This window comes from Pararge aegeria, chromosome 21 (genome assembly GCF_905163445.1).
Source record: "Pararge aegeria chromosome 21, ilParAegt1.1, whole genome shotgun sequence".
NCBI classification, from domain to species: domain Eukaryota; kingdom Metazoa; phylum Arthropoda; class Insecta; order Lepidoptera; family Nymphalidae; genus Pararge; species Pararge aegeria.
The window spans coordinates 4,024,468-4,049,291 of NC_053200.1; the positions used below are offsets into that span (position 1 = coordinate 4,024,468).

The 24,824-nt window shown below is 34.9% G+C and overlaps 1 protein-coding gene across 1 annotated transcript in view; it reads left to right on the forward strand.

Moving 5' to 3' along the window:
- LOC120632987 (putative phosphatidate phosphatase) overlaps nucleotides 1-17,500 on the forward strand; it is a 121,745-nt gene extending 104,245 nt beyond the window's left edge. Inside the window, exons 4-6 of the mRNA XM_039902999.1 lie at nucleotides 13,722-13,883; nucleotides 16,147-16,323; nucleotides 17,114-17,500. Of these exons, the coding sequence (XP_039758933.1) occupies nucleotides 13,722-13,883; nucleotides 16,147-16,323; nucleotides 17,114-17,227 (453 nt within the window). The 3' untranslated portion in view covers nucleotides 17,228-17,500. The remainder of the gene's footprint in view (nucleotides 1-13,721; nucleotides 13,884-16,146; nucleotides 16,324-17,113) is intronic.
- Nucleotides 17,501-24,824: the final 7,324 nt, after the last annotated feature.

Here is a 24,824-nt window from a genome sequence, read left to right on the forward strand (position 1 = left end):
GAGCCGACCAAAGCAAATATCTATTACAACCAATCATTTAAACTAAAGGAGAATGCCCAATTATGTATCAGAATTCCTGCCCTGTGTGTGTGGCTCCTTCCTTCTGTAGTTCCTGCGACAAATGATTTGTACAGCCAGCGATAGCGGCACTTTTATCAATCAAACATTACAGCTGTTTAGTTTGGACTATATTAAATATATTCGTTACTCCATGGCGCATTGGTACCTCGATTAGATCCTCTTTTTGAAGTTTCACTGGTCTGGTCGGTTAAGAGGCCGTGTCTAGTCACCCCCGACCGACAAAGACGATAAGCCAATAAGCTTGCCTTTGTACACTTCATGTTTCTTATGTTTACAATCACAATTTATGGTACATAAATCCCTACTTCCCTATCCCTATCCCTACTAATATTATAAATGTGACTGTAAGTTTGTTTGTTTCACGCAAAAACTACTAAACCGATCATCATGAAACTTTTTACACATACTTCTGAAGGTATTAGAATTAATATAGGATGCTTTTTATCCCGAAATTAAGCTCAGTTCTTTTGAGAGAGGGGTAGAAGGTGTTTGACGATTTTATACCATAACGCCGTCAAATGATAACCGATTTAAATAATTACTTTTGTACTTTGGAGTTTATAATGTCCGTTTAATTTTGCCCAAATTTCGTGTAGATTTGATGAATTTGATTGGAGATAGAGGACACAACTCCTCAGCGGACGGCACCCGTCATTTAAGGCTTAGCTATCCTAAATACATGAAGTGCGTAGAATTACCCTTAATCGAATGCCACATGTCTTTCGAAAAACAAAAACAAACGCAGACGAAGTCGCGGGCAACAGCTAGTAGTAAATAAATAAATAAAATAAATAAAGACGTGCCGCCCAGCGAAATATCTTTTCAGTATGATGACGCGTATTTAGGTATTGATTAGATATAATTCAAATTCAAATTCAAAATTCATTTATTTCAAGTAGGCCTAATATAAGCACTTTTGAAACGTCAAGTCTGTCTGTTTGTAGTGATTCTACCACCGGTTCGGAAGGCAGATTCTACCGAGAAGAAGCCGGCAAGAAACTCAGGAGTTGCTCTTTTCCAAAGTTTAATTTATCTGCTATAGCCCTGACAGGTTAGCCTGCTACCATCGTAGACTGCATTACCATTAGGTGAGATTGCAGTTTAGGGCTAACTTGTAGAAGAATGAATTCAGCTGAGTTTCTTGCTGACTCTTCTCGGTAGAATCTGCCTTCCTAACCGGTGGTAGAGTCACTGTTTCTAGCGAGTTGACGTTTCAAGAGTGCTTAGGCTTAGGCCTAATGTTTCCATTAGGAAACTGAAAAAAATGAATTTTGAAAATAAAATGTTAACCAGAGTTATTAATTACAAAATGAAATGAACAAAGACAAAAGCAGAAACATTTAGTTTAAAAACACAAAAGCTCGTTCGAATATAATCTTGTTTTTGACATCCACTGAAGGACATACAGGTCTTTTTCGAGTTCCGCTTCCTGCGGCTCGTTGTACAAAAAAGTTTAACTTGTATCTAGTGGAAAAAACCAATGAGATTTTTTTTTAAATATATTTTCTGCACCTATTTACGTCACTCAGCTAGTCCATACAAGCTTAGCTTTATGTTCTAACCCATCGATACCTAGGCCCGTATAAAGCACCGCCTACCCACTTATCTTCAATAGCCCTGTAGGCATATACGTATCGTCGTCAGTCAATAGGGCCTTTCAAGCAGGCTTCTTAGGCTATTTATTTGCAGTTACCACTCATTCAACGACGTATGAATATCTCAGGCTATTGTGTTCCCTCGCGTCAGCGGTTAAACTGTTTACTACTTCCTTTATATTTCTTTTGTACTCTATTTGAAGAAGACATGGATATACATCGTTTAAATGAAAACCGAAATAGTACTTTACAGGCTTTAGAGGTAAATTATGTACTGTCTCTGAAACTTATGGTATGCTATTGCTGAAAGAAATCAGATACAGCCCTAACATCACATGCAAAATTTAAATCATGTGACTCCTGTCACGTAGCGTACTTATAATGCGCGTATCGGTCTTTTATCTTCAATCGGGGTTGTCATAAGTAAACACTTCTTTTGATTTAATTATTTATACAGGGTGATTCCTTATGAAATATACTTAGGCATCCTTCAAATTTATTCTTTAATAATTATATTCTAATTATTTATTAATAAGATGTTATCTTGCCGAAAAACTTTTCTTGACGTTTCAGCTGTCATGTTATTCTATATTCAAAATTCATCTATTTTTAGCAGGCCTTCATTTATAAGCACTTTTGAAAGTAGGTATTTCAGTAGTGACTCTAACGCCGGTTCGGACTGTACCCGTAGAAGTTCGCCTTTGACCTTGACCCTTGACTGCAATCTCGCCTGATGGTAAGTGATGATGTAGTCTAAAGATGGAAGTGGGCTAACCTGTTAGAGGTATGACAATTTCATTAAACGGTATGAGTACATCATACCGGAAAGCTAAATCGCTTCGCGGCACTTCTTAGTCGGTAGGGGGTACCTAGCCACGGCCGAAGCCTCCCACCAGACCTGCATTTTTGCTGGGGTCTGCCAGGTACCCTTGTTTATACAGTGTGGATCTGTGTAAACCTGTTACTTTTGTATTGACAGCTGTTGGTTTTCCAATTAAAGAAAATTTAAATAAAATAAAGTATTTGTTATTATAAAATAAGTTATTAATTTAATTTACACATTATGTTTGTAGATGTTTAGACAAATAATATTGAAGTGAAGCTATGTTCATATTGCAGTATAAGTTTATGCTTTTATTAAAGTTTCAAATGACAATAAAACAAATAGTTCTTTGTACTTGTATTTTATATTCATTGAAGGTATGGTGCATTTGAAGCGGATAGCCGGGGGCATAAGAACCAATATTGCAGAGATCAAAGCAATCGTAAAATCGTATTTCAGATAAGTGGGTAGATACAATCTCACATTACTTTAATAGTAATAATGTCACAGGATATGAATTTGATAACTTTTATGCGACTACATTTAAAGCTATTGCACTTTATGCAAGGGATATGCAAATTGGATACATAAAATCACAATCTTTATTAACAGTTATGTATAATTACTGATTTACTATTTTAATAACTATAAATTGCTATTATACACGGACAAGGGTTTTTGTTTATGAAGGAATTCTAGCAAAACGTGCAACGCAAGATTTTATGAGATTCGGTTACCAGAGGAGTTAGTGATAAATACGATACTACTCGTATATTTAGATTTATTTTAAATATTGTATTATAAATGTAACATTATCTATTGTGCTGAATAAATTTAAAATAGAGAAAAATTTAAAGACTTCCCAAAATGTTTATTTAATTATCTGTCGACCAAGAAGTAGAAGACACAGACCTCCTCTCGGAGAAAGGTTTTGTGCTGATAGGTGGGATAGACTTCATACGCCTTTGAGAACATTGTGAAGAACTCTCAGGCATGCATGATGCAGGTTATCTCATAATGTTTTCTTACACAATTAAAGCAAGCTACATTTAATTTCTTTCTTTGACGACCTTCCTCACGCAACGGTGAGCGCTGGTAATTTAAGTAATAGGTCCCGGGATCGGTTCCAAGCAGGGGCAATTTAAAATTTATAATTCTTGAATTTTGTCTGGTCTGGTGAGAGGCTATGGCCGCGGCAAGTTACCCTACCGATAAAGACGTGCCGCTGAACGATTGAGTGTTCCGATGCGATGTCGCGTAGAAACCGATTAGGGGTATACTTCCTCACAGGTTAGCCCGCTACCATCTTAGACTGCATCATCACTTACAACCAGGTGAGGTTACAGTCAAGGACTAGAGGAATAAAAAAATGGCAAACGCATATAACTTTGAAAAGTTAAACGTGTGTGCCAGGGATAGAACTCAGTCATTCCCATAGGAAGGAAACTGTGACTAGGCTATCACCGTGGGGGCTCTTGCCGTTTAACATCAATTTACACGACCCGGGTAGGACAGCAGCTTGCCGTAGCCAATAGCGAAGCAAATGAGGTCGGGGGAATATTTTCTCCCGGGACGAGCTCTTCATGCGCTGTACGAGGGAGGCACCGGTGCGTTCTTAGGAGATCCCGGAGCCTCCCAAATATGTGCCGAGGATGGCCACCGAGGGGATTTAGTGGGTAAAAATTCCACATAAACCGATCTTCCGTGAGGTCGGGTATCTTTGGAAACAACATAAAAAGGCTATCACCGTACTTTTGTTTTTTTTTAAGCATCTTCATATATGTAACATATTAATATTATTATCGTATATAATAAATAAGAAGCTTATTTGATGCAATTTCTATGAAGTGCTAAAACCCTAAGGCTACTCAATCCACAAATTACGGTCATCGTCGTAAGTGCTATAATATATCCACGGTGTCAATGCGCCGTCGGTTTGTCATTATGGTGTTTAATACTATACATAACTTGAAAATACTATCATTAAAAATAATTAATCAAAGTAGGTACTATTACAACTGTAGGATAGCGATGAAGCCACGAAAAGATGCAAATAAACATACCATACAAATATCATCTTATTAATTTACTATGTAAACTACTAGCATACCCAGCCCGCTTGCTATATTTTATTTAAACAATAAACTTACATCATTTAATTTTTCATTGAAGTCTCATAATATATTAAATCATTTATTTCTCTCCGTATTCATTCTCTTCTATTCTCTTCTCGAGCGGGTGAAGGTATCGACACCCATGTACACCCAACAATAGAATATCATCATAGTAAATAAAAGCTGTATTTGACAGTTCAAAAATAGGAGTGCTCCGATCGTCACCAAACTTTACAGGATTACTCGCCAGATCAATCTGGAGATTCCCTGAAAGTTTCATTGAAATCGGTCCAGCCGTTTCGGAGCCTATACGGAACATACCCACACACTTTCTCTGTTATATATAGAGATGACAATATGAACTAATTGTTTTGCAACCTCGCATTTTACTCCCTGACCCTACAGAGAACGATCCCACCCGCCAAGAAGTCGAAGCAAGTAATATTTTTAATTAGTTAAAACGCACATAACTTAGAAAAGTTATAGGTGCGTGCTGGGTTACGAACCCGGCCCCCCGAAAGAGAAGTCGAACTCTTTCCCACTGCGCTATCACCGCATTAATTTTTGAGTATTGGCGGCTAAATTGTAAGTGAAAACCATTCTCGAGTTTGGAAACTGGCTGGCGCAATACCTCCAAGAGCACGTTAAGTATTCAGACTCGGTTATTATAATTAATATGTGGTAATTGCCTTATATGGGAGAGATGTCCACCAAATGGGCCAGTGTGGTGAACTAGTAACCCCTTCTCATTGTGGGAGGAGACCTCCTTGGTTAATATGATGATGATGATGATGGGAGATGGTTTAAGGAAAACAGTGGGTTGATAGGCTGGCACCTGGCTAAGCTGTAAGGGGTAAGGCAGTTATAGTATACCCATACCTCTAATCGGTCCGTTGTGGTAACTAGCCATGCCCGAACCTTCCACCAGACCAGACCAGAGAAAGTTCTGAAATTATCGATTGACCCCTGCTCTGAACGGGCCCAGTGGCGTGCATAGAAGGTATGCAGATGATATAAAGTGAAGAAAATCTCCAGTACGAGTTATAAAATCTAAAGGATAGGCTTTCTATAACTCTTATAGTGAGTATTCTTAAGTTTTTTTTAACTCGTACTGGAGATTTTCTTCACTTTATATCATCTACATACCCTCTATGCATCCCACTGGGCCCGTTCAGGGCAGGGGATTAACTACCTTTTTTTTTTTATTGGTAATAGACTAAGGACTGACCACAATCTCACCTGTCGGAGAATGCAAATGTGGCCTAAGATGAGACGCCTAGAAGATTCTTCTTTCTATTTACTCTTGTTTTAAAGATAAACTATCTACTTATTTCAAACATAATGTAAATACTCTGAAATAGCATAGCAGCATCACGCCAACTTAGCGTGCCGTTCTATGAACTGTCAAAGCCCGAGGCGTTTCAAGCTGTGAAATAACACGGTTCATTATAACAGCTATAATATTTGCACTGTTTTATTCATTCTCCGCAGAATTTATGCTTTTGTTATTGTGGTCTAGCTTGTTCTCGGTTTAATATTTCCTAGAGTTATTTTGTCTGTGGTGGAATTCTATTGGTTTTTATTTAAAATTTACGACGTATTCGAATTAACGTATTTTAAAGCTTGCTGGTTTGATCGAATGTCTGTTTTATCTAGTGGTAAGGAAGTTCAGATTCGATTTCATTTTAAAATTTATTTGGTGTTGGAGTTTTCTTCAAACAATTCCTAGCATATATCAGCCCAAAACTTTTGGCTTTTTCTTTAATGCATAAAGAAGCCGACATTTGTTCCCTGTTTATATCCACTGACAAGGGATAAAATTTACCTGCCACTTCGCTGCCTATCAACTAAAGACGAAGTTTATTCCCGTTTAATATATTATTTACATTATTTGGTAATTTTACCCGTGCGCCCAATCTCGAAGATATATATTTAGTCCTTTCCCGCGGAAGTACCAATATATATTGGTATAGCGTGGACTAAAGCCACTATCAGAAGGAGGAGGATTATTTATTAATTTATTAGCGGTCCTTCGCGAATTCGTCCGCTTTATTTAATAAATTAATTTAATATTCAATATTCGGACACTACAGAGGATATATATAGAAGCAGCATATAAAAGGTAGCCTTATCGCTTAGTTGGGCAACCTTAGGATTAAGAAAACATGTAAAAAAACTACATAATAAAGGTCTTTGCCCAGCAGTGGGACATAAATATGCTGTGTATGATGATGAATCAAAAAGATCAAAAGCTATAAAAGTCAATTGGTGTACCTACACCACTGGCTTGACCAATTAATGTCGAGTAAAACATATACACTTGCGCCATTAAGAATACTAAAGGCTCTTCAAAGAATGCAAAATAAGCAAATAAGGTAAAATAGATGGAGTGCCTTTGCAAAAATACCAAACATCCCAAGTCGTGCTGGTAAAATCAGCGATCAGACGTTCCATTGTTTTACTAAAATTCTTGCATGCAACGATGCTGTCTTGTCAGTGTTAATGCTTCTCGATACATAGGTTGTATATTAAATGGACATGTGTGGTATATTTCTAAGGCGCATTAAATTCAACAGCCGTAGCAAAGGGTCGTGAGTAATCATCAATAAATACGGTGCTATGTACAGAATTCCTAATGAAGTTGTTTCCTTTAATTTATAGAAGTGTTGCTTCGTTTCTGGGTTGGTATTTCTCGTGACATTAAACTCTTACAGTTAGTTAACCTTAATGTAGTACACCGAAGTTTCATTTTGAGTTCAGTTACAAACAGTACGGTTTATTGCAGAGATGTTTTGAATAAAATTTTAGCTATCCCACTTCTGATGAAGAAGTGAGATGAGATGATAGCCCAGTGGGTAGGACTTCGACTTCACATTCAGGGGCGGCGAGTTGGAATACCAGCACGTACCTCTAACTTTTTTAATTTATGTGCGTTTTAAGCAATCGAAATATCACTTGCTTCAACTGTGAAGGAAATCATTGTGAGGAACTGCATACCTGAGAGTTCTCAATAGTGTTCTCAAAGGTGTGTGAAGTCCACCAATCCACACTGGGCCAGCGTGGTGGACTACGCCCTTAACCCATTCTTACTGTGGAAGAAGACCTGTGCCCTGAAGTGTTCTGGTAATGGTTGATTCTCAATTTTTATTATGAAACATCAATCTTTAGTGTTTTTTTTAATTGTCGACAAGTAGCTTGTATAATTGTTGCATAAAATGCATTGCTTAATTTTTTTTCTTACTGATATCGAAAATCAGTACTGAAAAAATGTTGTCGGCGGCCGTTGCCTCCGTCGTTTGTTATCCTCGGAAGTATATTTATAATATATGAAAAAAAATATTTTATTGAAGACTTATAAAATAGACGGTGAAGTTCACAGTCAAGCTGTTCAAAGTATACCAACCTCTTAACCCGTTCGAACATTTTCAATAAATAACTTACAGAAAGCTACTCGATTATTCCGTAAAAAACTACGTGCCTCCGGCTTTCGAAGCTCCGACCAACGTAATTACTAAATTACACCGGGTTAGTATGCAAAACGCGAAAAATAAACATTTTCCCACTTTATAAAGGCAACATATCGTTAAAACATCCAATTTCGATATAAAAAAAACGATTATCGTAAATATAAAACTTGTTTTCGATACGAAGGAATGATGGGATGATGGACGTAGAGGTAGGTTTACCATAAATTTTATTACCACAGAGAGAGCGTCCCACTTTGCTAATAAATATTAAACTGAATTATGTTTACTTAATCGAGGTAACACGACACTGGAAGTTGAACTGAATTTATTGCATTACCATAAAATTTCTCTTCATCGAAATGTAGAATTACTGTTGATATATTCTAACCACATAATATTTGGGAGAAATGTTTATATCGTGTTATTTGCATCGGTCCATTATAACTATTTTACTCATTGGACTATCCACGACGGTGCCTTGCCCGGCAATTTACTTATGTGGAAAACTACTTCTTTACGGACTTCAAACCTCAAATAAATATAGCGTCGAAATATAGTGATTGAATGATGGATTAATGAATGAGCTATTTAACTTTGCCAGATATTTTAAAGGCGAATCATTATTATTAAAAACGATATATTATAGCTGTTACCAGCGTTCTTGGTCGGAGTTTATAACGGTTTTTTACAAAACCATGGGAAGCCAAGATACCAAATATCTAGGGATAAAAACATGCCTATGTTACTCTCCATCAAATAACAAGTCAAGAAACGATTACATAAGGCTTAACAGGAGGTCTCAGATTGATGGACACGGGGCGGCACTTTGCAAAACGGGTCCTTGTGATTTATGGGCGATGGGTTTTCACTCACCATCAGGTGAGCCATCTGCTTGGTCCTTCGTAACTTAAAAAAAAAAAGTATCTATCAGGAATTATCCTGATCATACCTCGCCATATTGTAACCCTACCTATAGTCGATACTTTGACGAGATAGTATAATAACCATAATAACACGTTGAGGCATGTAAACAATGGCGTGATTAATATTTTAAGCTGAGATAAAGAACCTGGTAGCTTTAAAAGAGCTTTTGCTCGTCTTTTAATTCAAGAGAGAATACGCTTGTTTACTTTTCTAAGTACCTATTCTTCGTTTTCTTTTTCGATAGTTACCGCGGTTATTAAGCCTTATATAAAGAGCTATGTTTAACCTACTTTGTATCAAAATAACTAAAAATACTTACCTTCGAGTAACTAGATTGAGTACGCAAACGTATCACTGTTGTGAAGTTAGCTAGGGTGCTGGGAACAATTTTACCGTTGACCGTACATATACATAAATTTGAAAACGCACAAAACTCCAAAAAGTTTATTACGACGCCCGTGCCGTGCGAGATCGAACATGTTCCCCCCACATGGAGGCCGGAGTGTTAACCACAAGGTTTCTTCTTCTCCCGTTCCAAGTTCGTACCAATTTTCTTTAAAAAAAAAAAATAGCCGGCTAAGATTGTTGTGGGCTCTTAGACCAAGGCGCGGTTGGAACCCTTGTAGTTTTAGGTATCAGTTGGCGAACGTAGTTATCACCAACACCTAACAATTATGTAAACATATAGATATTTATGAAATCTTCATAAGTGCCTGTGATAGGCGTACATGAATAAATAATATTTGAATTTATTAACTTGTACGTATGGCTGCTGGATCACTCCAGCTAGCAGAGCTCACTCCAGAAGCTTAGCAGGCCGCCCAGGTCACCGGAAGTGATGCTGACGAGCCGAGGTATGCTGCGCGTTGTTCGATTACTCATCATTCATCTATGTCCATCATCGATCGAGGTAATTTTGGACCTACCAATGCATAAGTTTAAAGAATGTGTTAAAACACATTTATTAAAGCGAGGTTATTATACAATTGATGAATTTCTTAATGACAAGGTTGCTTGGAAGCATCCGGCTCCGCTTTCATCTCTCACAAGTTAGAAAAATGAATTTTAAAATGTAAAATGTAAATTATTGATGTTGGAAAATAGCAACTGCTGAGTTTCCTGCCGGCTTCTTCTCGGTAGAATCTGCCTTCCGAACCGGCGGTAGAGTCACTACACACAGACAGACTTGACGTTTCAAAAGTGCTTATATTAGGCCTACTTGAAATAAATGAATTTTGAATTTTTGAATTTTGATCACTAATAAAAAGTGATCGATGGTCTCCATGTACGCTCTGCGCAGAGGACTGTCGGTTGTATCTAAAAACAAATGCGTTTCTTTAGTTGGCATTTTCCTGTTATAACCACTTGGCTATCACTGCAGTTATAATTTCAGTATGGATTTATAAAATAGGTGTATGTAAAGTACTTGCTGTCCATGCAAATTAGGCTTCTCTTAATAAATTTATCCAGAAAAATTAGTACATAGAATAAATTTTGACGGCCGATTGGCGCAGTGGGCTGCTACCCTGCTTTCTGAGCCCAAGACTGGATTCGATTCCCACCACTGGAAATGTTTGTGTGATGAACGTGTTGAATGTTTTTCAGCGTCTTTTTGTTTATGTGTTTAATATAAGTATTTTTGTAAATTATTTTTATAAATATTCATCTGTCATCTTAGTACGCATAACACAAGCTACGCTTACTTGGGGGCTAGATGGCGATGTGTGTATTGTCGTAATATATTTATTTAAGAACTTATTTATTTATTCATAAAATACACCAACAATTAATTGTAACTACATTCATAAAAAATTTAAATTATGCGTTAGAATTACATATTCTGTCCAGTGCCATTACAATAATCAATTATAGGTGTATAGAGCATTATCGTTGTTATCTCCAGTCACATTATAAAAAAAAAAACTCAAATATTAGTTACCCATAGTATTTAACATAGTATTTAACTAAAAACTATTAAAAATAATAATGTAAACTTATGCCTTAAGAAGTGATGATTAATAACTATTTATGGAGCAAAGTAAGTGAAATTTGTATGGAAAATATTTTAGCATTATTGAAGTGGTTTGCGTGTCTGACGAGCCGTGTCCCGCGGCGAGAGGCAATCACTCTGAGCATATTGACTGGTTAAGAGCCTGCTCAACTGGAATTGTTATTGTTCACGTACTTTTTAGAACTCCGTAGTGAAATAACACTCCTTACTAGATAAACTCAGCCACATTTCATAAATATAGACCAGCGGGTACAATACCACAATAATATTTTTGGATTTGTCGATATTTTGACCCAGTTGCATTGATCGTGGTCACGACGGGACTAATGCAACTGGGTCGAAATATCGACAAATTCAAAAATATTATCGTGGTATGTACCTACCCGTTGAACTATATTTAAGAAATGTTGATTAACCACGAAATTCTTGGTTTTAAAATCTTTAATAAACTCCGCCACGTCTTGCTGTGGTTCAGTCTCATATAAATAAAACGCTTATTATTCGTGTTCCAGTGGGAATCTAGGATAAAGAGTATATAAAACCTCTAATATTAAAAGCAATCTTTGAGTTTTGAGGACAGTACGAATGCTGAACTTTTATGTTATGATATTTTCGTCTATCTTCGTACGATGTTATAGATATAGATCTTGTGATAAAGACAGGATCGTATACAAAATTGGTTCAAGTGGTTAGTTGGCACGCACTGTGATCACTGGCGTGCATAGAGGGTATGCAGGGTATACGGATGATATAAAATTTAGAAAATCTAAGGGTTGTCTGTAAGAGATTGCTTTTGCAATAAGGCCGCCTTTGCACACAACTGTATTTAACTTTAGTTTTATTTATTTTTAATTGTTTTTAATTTTACTTATTTTTTTCTTTTCTTGTGTGTTTCTTGTATTGTTTTTAAGTTTGTGCATTAAAGTATTCTAAATGAATAAATAAAAAAATCTCGATTACGAGTTATAAATATTCAAGGGTAGGCTCTTTATGACCTTACAACGCCTATTCTTAAGTTTTTTATTAATTGTACTGGAGATTTTCTTCATTTTATATCATCTGCATACCCTCAATGCACGCCACTGACTGTGATTTATTTTAGACTACTTCTTTTTGGTTTTTCGTTTCAATCCTGCGAAACCGATGATTTTCGGGGAATAAAAATAATCCTATATCCGAATCCCGCATGCAAGCTAAGTCTTTGCAAATTATCATCAAAGTCGCTGATTGGTAAATAGAACATACTTTCGCATTTATTTTTCGACGACCTCCATGGCGCAGCGGTGAGCGCTGTGGTTTTAAGTTGGAGGTCCCGGGTTCAATTCCCGGCAGGGGCAACATGGGAATTTACAATTTCTTAATTTTCTCTGGTCTTGTCTGGTGGGACAAGAAGTTGTCTTCGGCCGTGGCTAGTTACCACCCTACCGACAAAGACGTGCCGCGATTTAGCGTTCCGGTGCGGTGGCACGAAAAAAACGATAAGGAGTATGGTTTTAATATATCTGTCATACTCCGTAACAGGTTAGCCCGTTAACATTAGACTGCATGATGCACTTACATTACTTCTTAGATCAGGTGAGATTGCAGTCAAGGGCTAACTTATAGTGAAATAATAAAAAATAAAGATAGAGAAGTAAAATAAACGCAACGATGATCTGTAATGTATAATAGTATGAGACAAATTAAATAAGCCAACCTTGGCATAAGAAAAAGCTATAATCATCAGGTAATAAACAGTTCGTGATAAAATTATCAACTAGGCAGGCACTCAAGTAAATTACCTACTTTAACGGCCACCGAAGGATTACATTTTCTTGGGCAATCTTCTTAAGGCTCGGTTCATACGGTCGAGCAACTACGACAGAGATTCGCGAGTTCGCCAGTGTGCAGTGGCGTGCACTTCATACATGCACAAAAGCTCTGCCTACCCTCGGCCAATTGGCGCAGTGGGCAGCGACCCTGCTTTCTGAGTCCAAGGCCTTGGGTTCGATTCTCACAACTGGACAATATTTGTGTGATGAACATGAATGTTTTTCAGTGTCTGGGTGTTTATCTATATGTTATAAGTATTTATGTATATTATTCATTAAAAATATTCATCAGTTATCTTAGTATCCATAACACAAGCTACGCTTACTTTGGTACTAGATGGCGATGTGTGTATTGTCATAGTATATTTATTATTATTATTTATAGTGTGTATACAATTTAAATGTCTCTGCCGGAAAAAGGCTGCTCTTTATAACTCTTTCATTTTACTCAGGCGTTAAGAGCGTCAAGTCCCTTGTCCTGCTCCAATACAAATTGGCCATAATTATTATTATTACTTATATCTGTGTTTAATATTGTATAAATATTTTTTATTTTGTCAAGAAAACTAAGATCCTTATTTTAAGGTAAGATCATCTGCATTTTTTTTCGGTTTTTAAAAAATACCGCGGTATCTGACCGTTTACTCGGCGTAGAGAGTATCTTGTCTCTCTCCACGTTGAAACTTGCAGGCTGCCTCTATGCAAGATCGGTTTAACTATGCAGCCGTGCATGGGTAACAAAGGTTTATTATTTTAACGCTATCCCGGTAGCACTAGGGTAACGTTTTCGACGTCCGTACGTTCGATTAACATTTTATTTTTTCACCTCATGGTGAAAACCTTCGCCTATAAACATTTTCTATTTTTTTTTAATAAAAAATAATTTTTATTACAGGTATGTAAACCGGATATCGACTGCACACTGCCGGAGAACAAGTGGCGGTATATAGAGCATTTCAATTGTCTCGGCACTGAGAACAAGCTGATGAAGGAGATGCGTCTGTCGTTCCCGAGTGGGCACTCTTCCTTCTCCGCGTACACTATGTTTTATTTCGCGGTAAGTTGAAAATCTGCTCTTCTTATGTATGGGGCCCTAGTACCTAGATACCTTTTTATAAATTAACGTAAATGAGAGACATGACAACAGCCTAGTTTAAGTCAGTCCTATTGCTGAGCACAGGTTTTATATAATAATAATAATAAATCTTTTTACAAAACAAAACATAAGAATCAACATATATAGTCCACATTAGAGACCGTGAACAAAAAAATGAAAAGATCTTAAAATTAGGTAACTAAATAAAATTAAAAAAACTAACTACATATAGAAGCAGGCGTTAGTTTGCGGAAATCGCTCCGAAACCGGAGCATGCTCCGGAGATGATGTCTTCAGAATGAATAATTGTTAAGACTTAACAGTTATTGATTGGAAACGTGCGTAAAGGGTGCATTGCCGAGGATCTGTTTGGTGTGGAGTATACGAATTTAACAAATTATAAATTACACCATACAGATGCTCCTGCTGTTCGCGGAGTATAGCAAATTAAGCTTAATTTTCATAATATATGTTGGCAGTGACATAATACTATGCAACGTTAACATATCTGTGGTGTTGTTTCTCCCAAACAGAGTATCGTCTCAGCGTTATGCTGTAGCAGGTTTAGTGATCATTGCTACAGTGCTGATTTTCAGATATCTTATATATCTGATTTTCAGATAGTATTTTTTTCGTTGGATATAACATAACCTTCGAACTTCCTTATCCCGCCTGCTTACTACTTAAGCCGAACTTGCATTATTAGGGCGCTTCACCCTCAACAAAGGATGTACACTTTCCGCTTCATATTAGTTTACTTTAAAACTTACTCTAGGGTCTGGGTATTTTATCTACAAGTGTATAGCACTACTATACTATCCCTTTGTTAGTGGCGTGCACAAGGATTTAGACCAGGGCAGAAGGCGTGCATAGAGGGTATGCACAGGGTATGAAGAAGATAAAAAATGAAGAAAATCTCCAGTACGAGAAAAAACTTAAGGTTAGGTAAGAGTTATAAAAAGTCTATCCTTAAGTATTTATAACTCGTACTGGAGATTTTCTTCATTTTATATCATCTCTCTGCACGCCACTGGACCAGGGTAAGCATAATTCAAAACTTGGCAGAAAATGGAAAAATCCTCCTACTCTACAAGTGATATATTTTTTTAGGTTAGGCAGCGTTTCCGCGCATGTATGAAGTGCGCGCCAATGCCTATTGTTGTGAGAAATACACTGCTAGTTTCCACCGTTACCATCTAAGACTGTATCATAACTTACCAGCAGGTGAGATTACAGTCAAGGGCTAACTTGTAGTGGCATAAAAAAAAGGTCTTCATTTTCACCTGATGCTCAATATAAAACTAATCAGTTAATTTTACGAATGCATAGCAGATGAACTGTTCCAAAATATGGCAGGAATCCTGATCATTGAACTTCTAAGTTTCGTAAAATTTTATAATTCTTTAAAAAAGTAGCAACGATGTGCATGACATGAAATTCCATTAACTTAAAATTCTTTTAAGTGACACTTGTTTTACTTTAAGTCTAGTGGATCTATCAAAGCGATAAACGGTCTTCGTTTTTTATATACAACAAACCGTTTATTATTTCCGTGTTTCTCCCCCTTTCCTAGTAACAAAAACCCGTAAACCCGTGCGATCCGGATCTGACATATTCTCCCCCATAACTTACCACCGTATCGATATTCGTTCCACCCCAATACATACTGTGAACGAAATCAGTAAGCTGTTCGATCTATGCAGTCCATTTACATTGCATACATTTTATGGGTTATAGTTTTATCGGTCAAGAAATGTATCACTCTGTGATTTACATTCATAAATAATTAATAAAGGTTACCTGTTACTAAAAACTATTCATTCACATTGGAAAATGTAGATAAAGAAACTTTTTATGCTACCAGCACTTAAAAGAAGTCGAGTGAAGTAATCTAAAGACTAAAGGCCTTTTAAAAGTTAGATAAAAATTACATCGGGAATCATGTTATGAAAACACATTACAATGGCATAAATGAGGTACAAAACCTTTCGCAAACGATCTGCGTCTTGATTCAGATGCTATGCTAGTGCACATTTCTTTATTATTCGAACGTGAATACCAAAGTACTGTGTAATTTGTATGGAACGTGGAAACAATTAATAACTTACATGGGCGTTTTAGGTATATATAATTTATCATGCATATGTTTTGAGAGGGCCATATATTGTCAGCTTTCATTGTCAAACTTCGATGTGCTAAATACTCGTTCTTTTTTTAATTTCAGTTCTATCTACATAAAAGATTCACATGGCGTGGATCGAAGCTACTGCGTCACGGTATCCAATTCTTGTTGATCATGCTGGCCTGGTATACTGTAATGACGCGAGTTTCAGACTACAAGCATCATTGGAGCGATGTGCTTGCCGGTTTTAGTATCGGATTACTCTATGCTGTTATTATTGTGAGTGTACTTATTTTTTTGAGATTTTTTAAGTTAAGTAGTCAGTTACTCCTTAACTTAAAATTTATGACTTTATTTATTCGTTTGTAGTTATTTGAATGTAGGTTTATAATAATTTTACACCAACTATTTGTTCTCGCTCTTGTTGTCCTAATCCTAAGGTTGCCTGGCAGAGATCGCTTCTAAGCGATAAGGCCGCATTTTGTATTCTACTCCAGGTCTTTGTGTTTCTCTCTATTTGTCCTTTATTTTTCTAACTGTGTAATGGTGTACAAATAAATGGGTGTAGATAATGATCTTCACCCGCTCGAGAAGAGAAAGAGAATGAGAAATAAATGATTTTATATATTATGAGACTTAAATTCAAAATTTAATGATTTAAGTTTATGGTTTAAATAAAATAAAGCAAAATCTAGCCCGGCGATGCGGGCTGGGTACGCTATTAATCTATAAAAACTTATTTCATAGTGTTTGTTATCGAGCTCCTTCGAAACGGCTTTACCGACTCTTATTATTTTTTTGTTTATTCGTAGTATGACTAGGGAGAGAAGAAGGTCGTAGGCTTTTTTTATACCCCTAGAATATTTATGATTGGGCATCCCAAAATAAGTCGCGGGATACGGCTAGTAATACACTAAATATGCGAGTCCTATTTAGAAACCAGATTCGCTCTAATTAACTTATTATTTATTGACTTTCATCAAACTCAACAGTCCCTCAAAATGTTGAACTTGATCATTCTTCATCAGATGGCTTAAATTCATCTTACTAAAATAGATCTTTTCCACAGTTCACATTCGTCTCCGACCTGCGCAAAACTCCAAGGCGACCTTCAGCCAACCACCACGACAACGAGCTCACCACCAACGGCAACACCCGTTCAGCCGCCAGTTGGAATGTCTGACACTCTCCCGAGTCTCACAGCTCAATGAGCGAAGAGGGCCCATGACCCCCGAACGTGTCGTGGATCTCCCATGAATATATGGACCTATGAACTCTCGCGATATGAGAGTTTTCAGTGTATATATTGTATCTCTTTTTTTTAAGACTGTGTGGTTCGATAGTTGAACTCTGTTTATGAGATCCTGGTCTGTGCTTGGAAAATACTGTGTAAAAGTTATGATATAAGCGTATTATCGTCGATAGTCTTATTTCGGGTAAATTACATACTTAAATACCGTGTCACGAACGATAACGTCACGAAAACACGATCGCTAATTTAAAGGGATTATAAAAAACTAATAATTGTATGTAAACTTAAAAGTTGTATCTAAACAGAAAATGTTTGTACAATGCTATGTTTAGCATTTTGTTCAGTAGTTTTAAAGTGTATTTGAAAGAATATCTGTTAATTTGTATAAATTTATAAAAACAGTTGAATCACTTATTTAACGTTTATCACAAGAAAATGACAGAGTTATTAAACATGGTAGTTAAGCAACCCGCTTTATAGCCCGTAATAATAAATTGACATCGTGCACACAAGTTCTAAGTACTTGTTAACCTATAATCATAACGAATTTAAGAACCTGTTCTTAGTTCGAAGTTTTTTAACTTATCGGGCCTAAATCAACGTAAGATATAAAAGATAAATATGAAACAATTAAAATTACCTATTTGCAGCTATGTTTGGAGTGGTCAGTATTGTAGGTACCTACTGCCTCCCCAGGTAGTTCGTAACAAAGAAATATTAATGAAACTATATGTTAGTTATTAAAAAGATAATTATTATCGTGTCCAACTTCTATGGAGAACTTCATAAAGGGAGTTTGATGACTTATTTCTTAATATTATATTTACTTGCAGCATTTTGTTACAGTGTAGGCTATATATTTGACGGCCGATTGGCGCAGTTGGCAGCGACCCTGCTCTCTGAGTCCAAGGCCGTGGGTTCGATTCCCACAACCGCAAATTGTCTGTGTGATGAACATGAATGTTTTTCAGTGTCTGGGTGTTTATATGTATATAATAAGTATTTATGCATATTATTCATAAAAATATTAATCAGTAATCTTAGTACACATAACACAAGCTACGCTTACTTTGGGGCTAGATGGCGATGTGTGTAGTAGTATATTTATATTTATTATTTATTTGTTTTATCATTTATAGTTAAAGAAATAAATTATTATTTACGGAGGCACATAGCTATAAAATATTATGATATTTCATTCCACTCCACGCATAAAGAGTTTATTTCAATCTTACTATTTCTTGTGCCCAAAAACATTGCTAGCATTCGAATACCAGTCATGTGTTAATGAGTTTATAACTAAAAACTAAGTTTGATGTTTCAACATGCGTGACGTTTCCGGCTTTAACCGTAATCGAGGATTAAAATTTCAAAGGCAGCTTATATTGTAAGCCTTCGTTATTGCTGATTCTGTTGTTAAAAACTAAATTGACAAGTCACATAACTAAGCGTCAATTTTGTTTATTTTTGAAACCTATATCGAAAGAGGAGTTACTTTTTAAAGTCAATTATTTTAAGAATAAACCGCTGGTTGGGTAATTCATTTCTTAAACATAATTATAGTTTTTAAGTAAGGTCTTAGTTAATAAGAGACATTTAGGTAGGTACTAAAATATTATGCTATTTGTGCTAGAAACATCTGCTAAAGTGTCAATTAAATAATAAAAAAAATTATATGTAAAAAATTATTATATGTGTTTATATTTTAATTATTGTATGTTAAAACTAGATAAAGCAATATTCGGTTGTAATTTTCGTGGACAAATACGTTGTCAGTATCATATTCGTTGTCATTTATACAGTCAAAACTATTGAAGATATATCCAAAATGTATGTTTAAAATATTTTTAATAATATGCTCTACAAATGGCGTCCTCTATTAATGGGATCGAAACGCGCTCTGACATAAGAGCAAGCTTATAGGTAAATACTATGTTATCACTTATCAGACACTGATGCCGATTCGGTTGTACTCAGATCTCGGAACTAAATTAAAAAAGGTAAAAGTCGTGCTGTCCCTTTCACACTGCGTTCACCGGAAAAAGATAGCACTAATTTTATAAATGTCAATTTATATTAGATATTTATACACTACAGAACTGTATACCAGTGTCATTTACAACTTGCCACTGTTCTTATGCTGATTAAGGACTATACTTACTTATTAGAAGGTAACTGTAAAAATGTTGTCACGGGTAGTAACACCCATTATAAAGATCACACGTTGAATGCTAAGTAAGTAAGGCTTAATTTATTCTGTACTAAATTCTAAGGCCGCCTTTCCATTTGGATTGTACAAACATTCTTGACTACGAATTCCACGCACATCTCTAGTCGAAAGGCTTCCTTAGTCAGTGGTCTCGAATAACAAATGCTAATGCTATAGAATTAATTCTAAATCGGAAATTCGTATCCAACATCGGTAGATCTGTAGGTATATTAAAACATAAAATCAAATATTAATAAAACACTTTCTAACTACTGCTCTAAAATGTACTCAAAGATTGGCAAAAAAATCCATGAAAAAAATATAAAAGATGTTCAAATTTGCCAAATTTGCAATCATTGTCCATTTAGGTACAAATGTCCAAAAATAGCAAAATTCAGGACCCTTACTTTCTATGGCTAATAGCTATACAATCGATTTGCGTGACCGATAACACATTTCCACAGATTATTATTTGAACGCATGGCTTCCATACTGATGCTTATTTCATATTAAGTAAATTTGTCGGCTTGTCACGTTTATATTGCTTGTATGACAGTATTATGGGGTATGTTGCAACTGCATATACATTAGAGATTTATTTATGTACACGCTATTTTATACATTATATCGTACTTGTTAACGTCTATAGTTCAATGTATGTAAGATGAATTTCAATGCAGCATTAACTAACGCAGAGTGTAGTACGTGAAGGCATTTAAACAAGAGATGCATTTTTATTAAGAAACCTTACATAAATCACAGTTAAAGCAATATTGTAAAGTATCAAGTATAGTCCTTATCCAATTCAAATTGAGTTTTAAATATAACGAAGAAACAAATCGAATGACGAATTAAATAATTCTATGTTGCATACTTTTCATAACTTTACTTAAACCAGATAATAAGATAACGATTTTGAAACAAAATTTAAAAAAAAAAACCAGACCACAATAACAATTTAAATATAAATATATTATTTTACATTAGAATTATATAAATATCGTCTTTCGAATTGTTTTCGTGCTGTATACCAAATGGGCGTACATGTGGGTATTTTCTTCGAGGCTGCCCATAGGAAGTTTTTAAATTCATACAAGTAACTATTATGAAAATCTATATAAAAACGCTATAGCAATTATTTCTGTTTAAAAATTGATAAACTGTTGTTGTTAAATTTCATATTTTTTAAATAGCATTTATGTTTATAAAAATCGCTAACCTAAACTAAATTGACTGGTGTAACAATAGTTCCCGTCATATTTCCAAGAGAAACGTTGTCAACAGAATAACATTATTTTTATGTAATAAGTACCTACTATTTCTTAGTTAAGTTTAGGTATTTATATATGACATCATTTTGTCTATGTTAAAACAGATTTGCAGATAGTAAATATTAAACTTTTAAATATAGAATAGCACTATCGAACACATAGGGTGTTGGTATTTGGTATAAAAATAAGTATTCTTAACTTATATCATGTCTACTTATGACTCTACGTAAAAATATACATTAATTTATTTCATATATTTATTTAAGTATTAAAATAGTTTTAGTATATAGTACAATTATCTTAAGTTGTTCTATTATTAAGTGTCGCCAATTAAATTGTACATTATCTAAACTACACTAAATTCTAGAGGTCTACTAATCTAATAGTGCTATCCTGTTCGTTTGGTAACATCTTGTAAAGGACAGCATTACTATCAGACCTGTCAATTTAGATTAGTTTAGATATAAGTATAGAGAAATGGATACAGTCCTTTAGTGTGAGCTTTCATGTAAATGAGTATCATAACGTTGTTAATCTGTCATACTAACATATTATATAAAAATCTCCTTCCGTATGTTATTGATCGCAAAACGCAAAATAGTCGATAGTTTTTACCATTTCAAACTAGAAATGGTAAAAACGTTGCATTTTTATGTAATAGTGTTTGTATATTCATTCTATATCTAAATTCCTACTAAAACTGCTATACAAACCTGATAGATTATCAAAACGTCGCTCCTGTCAACTGAAAGCTACACGCAGGGATATCATCAGGTATTTTATAATAACGAATTTGAGTGCATTTTATTCACTTTTTTACACATAGACATTACAAGGCACATTTATTTATTAGTCGATGTAGATAAAAAATACCCAGTCTCGAAGACTGGGTTGTATTTTTATTCTGTGATATATTTAGACGTGTAAATAAAAAAAAATATTGCAGTTGTTTATTAGAGTTGCTGGAAATAACGTTTGTTAGATGTTTGAAATTTATCATTGTGCTAATTTATTGTAAATAATTCGATATTTCTAAATTCATGTCAATTTTATTGTACGTACAGTGTATCGGGGTATTTTTGCTTTTCTATGTTATTTTGAGAAGCAAAGACAATTTTTTTTCGGTATTTAATCTAGTCGTTAATAATATTTACTTTAGAGTTTGTCGCTTGCGTCGCCATATGAAATTTGTTCGTCAATTAATCCCCTTTCAAACTTATTTTACTTTGTAATAATTTAAAGTAAAAACCTATAGCTTATTTCATATACTAAATGGTCAACACAAAAAGTTTCTATTTAATCAACATTTTGAGCGAAATATAAGTGGAAATCCTAATACAATGCTCAAAAATTATTCTTTAAAGTGAACCATTCTCTTCTTCTTGCGGTGCCTCACCGACTAGCGAAGGTTGGCAGTCAGCTTCGTAAATTCTTGTCTATTTTTCGCGAGGCAAAATAATTCTGCTGCACTCGCGATTCCAGTCCACTCTCTGATATTACGAAGCCAAGACTTTTTTCTGCGACCAACGCCTCATCTTCCTGCAACTTTTCCCATCATAATAAGTTGAAGGAGCTCATATCTCTCGTGCCTTAGCACGTGGCCCAGATATGCAACTTTTCTGATCTTATAATTTTTTTATTTGTATTAGTGTTTATACCTACACTTGGAGGAATTTGTGAGAAATTGGGTTATGGATGATTAAAAACAACTCGATGGATAGAACTGAATTTAATATTAAAATATTATTATTATTTTATTATATTAGCAAGGTAAGTAATACGTCTGTCAACTAGCAAACTGTGAACAAGAATGAATGAGATGGCGCTGGTACATTACTTTTATAACATGTAACATTAAAAGTACCTTCTCAAATATAATTATTAATGAAGATTAGTTTTTGTATTCATTTGTAACATAAACCAACAGAATTATCAATTTTATAAATTTTAAAATGCATATAAAAATTTTCGGAACCGACAGGATTTGAACCTTGAATCTCTGGCAAACGCGGCCTGAGCGCTTTCTACAATTAAAATTATAAAACAAGCAATGTGTCATCTCTAGTTTCAAACGTGTCTCATTGTAATATGGAACTTTGAAAAAGTAGATCGAAACTGCAACTTTTCCCACTAGTTGACGCTACAGTCGCTATACGCCTGATGTAAACGGCATAATAATTTCGGCATCGACGGTAGGAGAGCCGTAGCCTAATAGCTGTAACTTTATAATCTATGCCTTATATTGTGTATTGCCAGTCTTAATTACACTGAAAAGCAACGATATCCCGTTATTTAGTAATAACATTTATAGCTATTATTATTTATGTATTATATTATTATTATGACATAAAAAGTTTATACAAGGCAGTTATATATTTAGAAGGGCACCAACGCTGTTATTTGACGGCCGATTGGCGCAGGCTGCAGCGACCCTGCTTTCTGACTCCAAGGCGGTGGGCTCGATTCCCACTACTGGAAAATATTTGTGTGATGAGCATGAATATTTTTCAGTGTCTGGATGTTTATAGGTATATTCTTCATAATATATTCATCAGTCATCTTAGTACCCATAACACAAGTTACGCTTACTTTGCGGCTAGATGGCGATGTGTGTATTGTCGTAGTATATTTATATTTATTTAATATCAGATAGTTTTTCTCGCTGCGGATTTATACTGCGGCTGATTTCAAAACCTCTGCCTAATACTAGGTAATCTATTGAATAGTAATTGTATGTATTTACTTTTCGGCGTTTTATATCTTTGCGTGCGGTATTGCGGTTTCTATATTATCTCTGTCGCGGTAAAAAAACGCAGATGCATTCATAAGCCACAGAATAAAGAACATACAGAAACCGTGTACACGACTAATATTGAAGAATCGCGCCTGTACGAGAAACACTACTAAAGCGGAGTGTTTTTCTATACATTAATACATAGTATTTAAATAATACGCAACAAAACAGTCAACGAAAGTCGTTTATTTTCGCCTTTACATAAAATTAATATTAAATATAGCGTTGGTCATGTCATCGTCTTCATTGTTTTTTTGGACACAATACACTGCATGCAATAATGTGTGAATGAGGGTTCTGCACGTTCTTTATTCTGTCTTAGTTGCATATAGACAATACATTCGAATGTAAAAAATGAACATAAACTCACATAAAAAAAGTTCTAGCCGTTAAATAATTGGTGTTGTTCAAAAAAAGCTTTAAAAATTTTTTTCATGATTTTTTTATAGTAAAAATATACAAACTTGTATTTTAAAAAAAAGTTATTATTTTTCACAAATGTGTCAACTCATTATAGGTAGGTACAATTAATGTGTGTTATATAGTTACTAAGCTTATGTACAATGTTTACAATGCACCTATATTGTTTTTAATAATGTATAGTGTTCGAGAACGCACTGCCTAGCACTAAGTTTTATTTGGCAGCTATTTAATTTTAATATTTTAGAATGTACATAGTTTTCTCTGAAGCATAATAAACACGTTCTAAATTTGAAATGTTATTTTTATATCCTTAATTATAAGAAAACCTCATGGGCTTGTATTCCTAATTTGTAATTCTTAAAGTATGCCATTATGTTGTACAGGGTTCTCCCCATATATAAAGTACTAAATTGACAGGTCTGATAATACAGCTATCTTCTACCACACACAAAATAGTAATATTAGAAGTAAAGATATTTTTATAAAACAAAATTGCTCCCATTTTTAAGGATCGCATCTCCAATGCAGGGACCTTCTACTTCACCTTCAAATCAAAACCGATTTAAAATTTAAGATCAAAAGTTGAAGGGAATCTTAAAACCTTAGTATTATTAATTTAATATCTACGCATACAATAAAAAAAACAATTTTCATTTAAAGATATCAGCTGATTATAAGCTTTTTCAATAAAAGTTGTCACATTCAGCGCCACCTATCAGAATATTGTAAAAACGATACATTCACGTTCACTAAAGTTGTTTGCGTATCTGTACATAGATGGCGCTAACAGATCAAAAATATAATTACTAAAACTGTAAAGGGATTTTATCT